This window comes from Cyprinodon variegatus, unplaced genomic scaffold, assembly GCF_000732505.1.
Source record: "Cyprinodon variegatus isolate N-32 unplaced genomic scaffold, C_variegatus-1.0 Scaffold611, whole genome shotgun sequence".
Classification (NCBI taxonomy): domain Eukaryota; kingdom Metazoa; phylum Chordata; class Actinopteri; order Cyprinodontiformes; family Cyprinodontidae; genus Cyprinodon; species Cyprinodon variegatus.
Window position 1 is genome coordinate 479,471 of NW_015151064.1, and position 2,971 is coordinate 482,441.

A 2,971-nucleotide genomic window follows, 5' to 3' on the forward strand; every position below is an offset into this window, starting at 1 on the left:
ATGGACGAAAACCACCTTATCTTGCTTAATCCATCAGGGTCACAGTGTGGCTGTTGTTCATTTCCAGCGGTCTACAGAGAAAAAAGAAAAAAAAACAAATGAAAAAAGAAAGGCGGGGTACACCCTGACAGGTGGCCAGTCCATCACAGTGCACAACCCAAACTAAACTGAATCAGTTTGGGAATAATCTGCTTCACAGCCTTAAACTTAGACCCTCATCCAGTTTCAGCATTGACTCATTAGTTGTTCACATCTATGAACTCTGCTTAACCCTTAAAGTTCAGTTGTCCTGCTTTCCAGACTTCCAACATTTTTATGGGTATGGTTTAAGCCGTTGTTTGCAGAAAGGGTATGAAAGATTACATAGAAACAAGCATCATTTATCCACCATAGCACGATAAATGCAGTCATCAATAAATGCAGTAGTTAGTAGTCATAGGTAATTAGAATGAGTAATGCTAATTAAAACGTGTTGAGTTGATGTAACATGTATTGAACATACACTTATGGATTAGGCTCAACTATTTGCTTAACTTAAATAAGTTAAACAAAGAAAAACTTAATGGGGATGAGGAAGTACTTGTGTCGAGTATGTCAATAAGACCAGATGGTAATGGCTGTGGCTAGTGCAGAAACATGATGAATATTTCTATTCTCTAGAATTATTCATATTCTAATAACTAATAAAATCATGTGTTTTACTAGACCTAAGTCCAAATAACTGTTTTCTAATTTGAGATATATATAATTAGTTTCAACCAAACAAAAGGGGGAAAAAAGTATTGATCCAGTCAATTAATTAATCTACATTGATTTAACCTAAAATAATACTAAATATCAACTATTTTTGTGTAGTTGTGTTATAGATAAATGTTTTTGTTCTTCAGATACTTTATTAATAAGAATTACTTTTCTCAAAAAAGTATCAGCACCAACACATTTGCTCCATTTTTTAAATGTGAAAATAAATCCAGGTGTCATTTTAAAGGTGTGAAGACTTTTGAGGCGCTCTTAACTTTATAAACAACATTAATGAGTTATATCTGATCTAATTTGTTGTATTTCTGATCCAAAACTAACACAGGATTGTTAAAAAAAACACCTAATATCTTCTTTCACACAGCCTGGTTTTCATTTCATTCAAATCCCGAAGAGGCATAAAAGAAAGATAACTGTTGTTTTTATAAGTGAATATGATCAGATTTTCCCAATCTTTTAGATGTTTAGAAGCTGTTGAATGCACTCTATAGGGACATGCCCGCCATCTGCCTTCTCATTGAGTTGTTTCTGCTGTTTCAGCCTCTCAGGATGCAGCCCACGACATCGACACCCTGCAAAGATTTAAGGTCAGTACCAGGGGATCAATAGTGCGGGCCTGACCTTGCCTTTGCTGTGATGGCATGTGCAGTGACATGAGATCGGTGCTGGCCATGTGGGCGGGCTTTTCTCCCCCCCGCAGCCCTGTGGATTGCCCGAGGAGGCTTCATGACTCATGCAGTGACAGTTTGGCTCAGCAGAGGGAGTAAATGATTACAGTATGTCTCGGTGCTGCTCCTCTCTGCAGTGGCTGCTCCTAGGCATGAGCTTATTGCTGCCTGTGCAGTCCCTGGATGATGAATTAGAGAGATTAGAAAACACCTTCCCTTCCGGGATAAAACCCTTGCTTTCTTAAGTAGGTTTCTCTGCTAGCTGTTAATGCTCAGGAGATGTGACGCTTGGCTTGCAGGCACTTTATAAAAATCTTTTTCTACTAGTCAAACAATGTATCCTAAACATGATGTACTCTCACAGCGGAGGTGAAAAGATAGACAGAAACTCTTTGTCTGGATAATGAAGTGAACATTATGGGCTTTTTTAAATACCAGTGTTCTTCTCAATCCAGATAAGGCTCCAGTTGTCAAGCCTTCCAAAGTCAACATATATCAAGAACCATTGACTTTAGCGCTATAGAGTGTTAATCTATGAGGAAATAACTCTATTTTTTTTTTACCCAAAAGAGTCACTCTTGCTTTTACTACAACGTCACCTCTTCCTGTTTTGGGTGCTTAGACCCCCTGCTGTTAGGCACTTATTAAGGAAGGCTGAATAGTAGTGATGGAAAGATTCGTTCGCTGAATTAACCAGTTCTAACCACAGGACTGAATAATTCAATGGACACTACACAGCCTGACCACGTGAACAAATCAACCTGACTTAGAGCGAGCCAATTCCAGCCAGACTCGTACAGCTAGGGACCTCATCATCGCTATCACAGCCCCGTTTTTATATTCGTACATCCTTGACTGGGTAAATCAGTGCAATTTCCTGTGGGAACTACTTGAGGAATCGCTCCTCCACAGCATTTATCTGTTTTTAGTAGGTTAGCTCGGGGAAGCTAACTTTAGCTGTCAGCTTTAGTCAGCTGTAGCCATTAGCTCAGAGGTTTGCATCATGCAACATCAAAAATACACAGAAAAGAAAGAGACAGGAAGAAAGGGTGAGAGGATAAGAATTAAGGGGAAGAGAGAGAGTCTGAGAGAGGGACAGAGCATGAGAGAATAAAAGACAGAAAAGCAAAAAAACTTTAAAACCAGTGGCAGCTGGCCAATAGAGGGTGCTAGAGTGCCACCCCACCTTGATTAAGATAAAAAAAAAATGTAAATATTTCGAAATTTCTAGGTTTTTTTTTTTAGATGTGCAAGAAAAATGTTTAATATTTAATGATGAGTAAAGCTGTTTTCATTTTTTTTGGGATCGGTGACGTATTTCCGCTCTAGGGCGCAGAAATCTTTGCACACTGACTCTCGTTACATGATGTACATGTGCAGTAGCTCCTCTGCAATACAGAGGTTTAGGAGAGGTTACAGAAACTGTCCTCACAGTTGTAGTGCAGGTGATTGACAGCAGAGATGGCAAAAGTACTCACTTTCCGTACTTGAGTAAAAGTACAGATACTTGTGTTAAAAAATACTCTGGTAAAAGTGGAAGTACT

At 38.9% G+C, this 2,971-nt stretch overlaps 1 protein-coding gene across 1 annotated transcript in view; it reads left to right on the plus strand.

The window, feature by feature from the left end:
* The window catches only part of LOC107096283 (dual specificity protein phosphatase 19-like), a 45,673-nt gene that overhangs the window by 21,272 nt on the left and 21,430 nt on the right, over nt 1–2,971 (plus strand). Inside the window, exon 3 of the mRNA XM_015392871.1 lies at nt 1,300–1,346. Coding sequence (XP_015248357.1) covers nt 1,300–1,346 — 47 coding nt within the window. The remainder of the gene's footprint in view (nt 1–1,299; nt 1,347–2,971) is intronic.